This window comes from Pteropus vampyrus, unplaced genomic scaffold (genome assembly GCF_000151845.1).
Source record: "Pteropus vampyrus isolate Shadow unplaced genomic scaffold, Pvam_2.0 Scaffold44, whole genome shotgun sequence".
NCBI classification, from domain to species: domain Eukaryota; kingdom Metazoa; phylum Chordata; class Mammalia; order Chiroptera; family Pteropodidae; genus Pteropus; species Pteropus vampyrus.
The window spans coordinates 1,908,546-1,911,301 of record NW_011888825.1 but is presented as its reverse complement, the minus strand read 5'-3'; the positions used below and the strand labels follow the sequence as shown (position 1 = coordinate 1,911,301).

Here is a 2,756-nt window from a genome sequence, read left to right as displayed (position 1 = left end):
CTGAGGCCTCAAATCCATTTTGCAATTGAATTACTAAATTTCCCTGCTAGAGAGTAAACTACATGTTATATGTAGCAATTTAGGAGAAGAGAAACTGCTATTTGGTTCTTCCTAGCTCAAAGTCTCCCAGCTGGAAAGGAACTCCAAAGAGAAGATAGATTAGAAGTAAGGAAGAAGTAGGGAGAGGGAGGCTGCTCCAGACTATCCACATGTGGAGACTAGTGTATAATGAGAATAACAAATCTTGGTATGCTGACATTACCTGAAATGATGCTCTTGCCATCCCTCATGAAATCAATGCCATGGCAGGTCATGTTGGGTACAGTGATCCGCAGCAGCTCCCTGTTGGACAGTGTATGCCACACTCTAATGTCCTTCTTGGCACAGGTGGCAAATAGTTCAGCAGTGCCACTGAAAAGAAGCCACTGAGAGAATAAGAGATGCAGCCATAAAAGAGGCAGTGTTCCTTAGATGCACGTTTGATGCTAAAATGTGTTTCATAAGGATACAGGAAAGAATGCCTTTTAGGCATCAATTATCACAAAGCTTGATGGTCTTACAGATTTCTGTGAAATATTTATATTAAAGAAGGCTAACTAAAACTTTTCTGGTAAAGTAGATAATCATTACAATTTCAAAGAAGAAAAGGAAAAGGGTGCTAGAATTCATATTTGCATATAATCCAAAATATTTCTTTGCTTAGTTATGAGAAAATATGAGATTGTGGATAAGGAAGAGCATCCCAAAGTAATTGATGTGTCAATTTTTTTTTTAAAGGACAACTTGTAAATAAAATGAAAAATACCATTATGTCAAAAAATTACATATTATTCCAACCGAAAGAGAGTTAGAATACTAGGGTACAATAAAAAACATCTGCTTTATCAGAATGAATTTCTAGCTACAGTCTCTGTGGAGACTGAGCTAACTTTTAGATTTAAGTGCTTCTCCGGAAATTTCTCCATTTCATTATAAGCACATTCATGAAAAGAGAATCCTTCTCTCTTACTTCAAGATCTATTCACTTTTGAATTGATAGAAAATAAGTGGATTTTTTCTACATATTTAGCTTCAGGGCTCGGAGATAAAATTATAGTGCTGGACTAGTTACTTAGAAAGAGTAAGTGATATGCAGAACAGCAGACAAGATGAAGTGCCTTGCCAGACAGTCCTGATTAAGAGAGATAAATCAAGCTAATCTTAGAATAACAATATTTATTTAACTCATGATAAGTTTTATATTGGTTACTGCCTTCAGTGACTAAGCTTCTAATTTGGAAAAAAAATGATTTTTTAAAGAGGTATATGGACCTCTCATGAAAATCAAATATTATAGAATGAATGTACCTAGAAACTTCCTAAACTCTCTCTACCCTTGACTAGCAGTCCACTTCCTCAGGAGTCAAGTCTAGTCCAAAATGAGCCATTCAAGTAACAGATTGCCCTTAGTTTAAGATCTGGAACGTTATGTTTCAGGGGGAAAAAACCCAAAAACTAAATGGATCAAGATGGGGCACTAGGCTCATATATTTCCTCCCTCCCTTCTAAAATCTCATGAAAGGGATATAGAAGTAGAGATAGAAGTAGAGATAGAGATAGAGACAGAGACAGAGACAGAGACATAGAGATAAGAGATAATAGACATAGAGATGTCTGTTTTCTTAATAATATAGTAAAGTAGGGAAGATTATCATCAAATAGGCCAGAAGCATTGAGGATAAACAGAAATCAGCCAGATAAAATCTGTGGAGAAACAAAATTGAAGGAATTCTTCATCAGAGACCTATATTTCAAAAAAAGCTAAATAAAATGTTATAGAATTAAAGGAAATAACACAAGATGGCAATTTAGATATTTAAGAAAGAATGAAGAACATCAGAAACGCTCAAACATGTGGGTAAGCACAAAAGTCATATATTTTTCTTTTCTTCTCTTAAATTCTTGAAAATATATATGACTGTTTAAAGCAAAAATTATAATATTGTGCTGATGAGTTTATAACAGAAATAGGTATACATGAAAACATAGCACCAGGGACAAAAGTAGGTTTCAGGGAAATATATTGTTGCAAACTTCCTATTCTGTATTTTACTTGAAGTAATTCACTATTAACTTTAAGCAGGCTGTGATATGTTAAAGATTCATACTGTCATCCTTAAAGCAACCACTAAAAAATTAATGCAAAGATATGTAGTTAGAAAGCCAACAGAACAATTAAAATGTAATGCTAACAACATCTGATTAATACAAAAGGTGGCAGAAAAGAACTAATAGAAGAACAAAGAACAGATGAGCTAAAAGGAAACAAATGACAAAATTAAAGATTTAATACTACTGTATAAAAAATTACATTTAATGTAAATGGTTTAAATATTTCAAATAAAAAGTAAGATTACTAGATTAGATAAAAAAGCAAGAACTAATTGCATGTTGCTTTAAGAGATCCATGTTAAATATAAAGATATATATCAAAAATATATATTGAAAATAAAAAGATTTTTAAAATATATAAAGAGTAAAGAAGCTGAAATGAGTATATTAATATAAAAAAGAAATTTCAAAGAGAATTATTAGAGACGAAGAGGGACATTTAATAATGATAACAATGTCAATACATCAGGAAGTTATAATATGTATATATATAATAGAGCTTCAAAAATATATGAAACAAACTGACAGAAATAAAGGGAGACATCTGTATTCATTGCCTGAGAATCTAACAACTTCTCTCATTAACTGATAGAACAAATAGACAA

At 32.1% G+C, this 2,756-nt stretch overlaps 1 protein-coding gene across 1 annotated transcript in view; it reads right to left on the bottom strand.

Annotated features, from left to right (window-relative positions):
• CFAP52 (cilia and flagella associated protein 52) overlaps positions 1-2,756 on the bottom strand; it is a 44,946-nt gene that overhangs the window by 12,925 nt on the left and 29,265 nt on the right. The window contains exon 9 of the mRNA XM_023529850.1: positions 263-411. Coding sequence (XP_023385618.1) covers positions 263-411 — 149 coding nt within the window. The remainder of the gene's footprint in view (positions 1-262; positions 412-2,756) is intronic.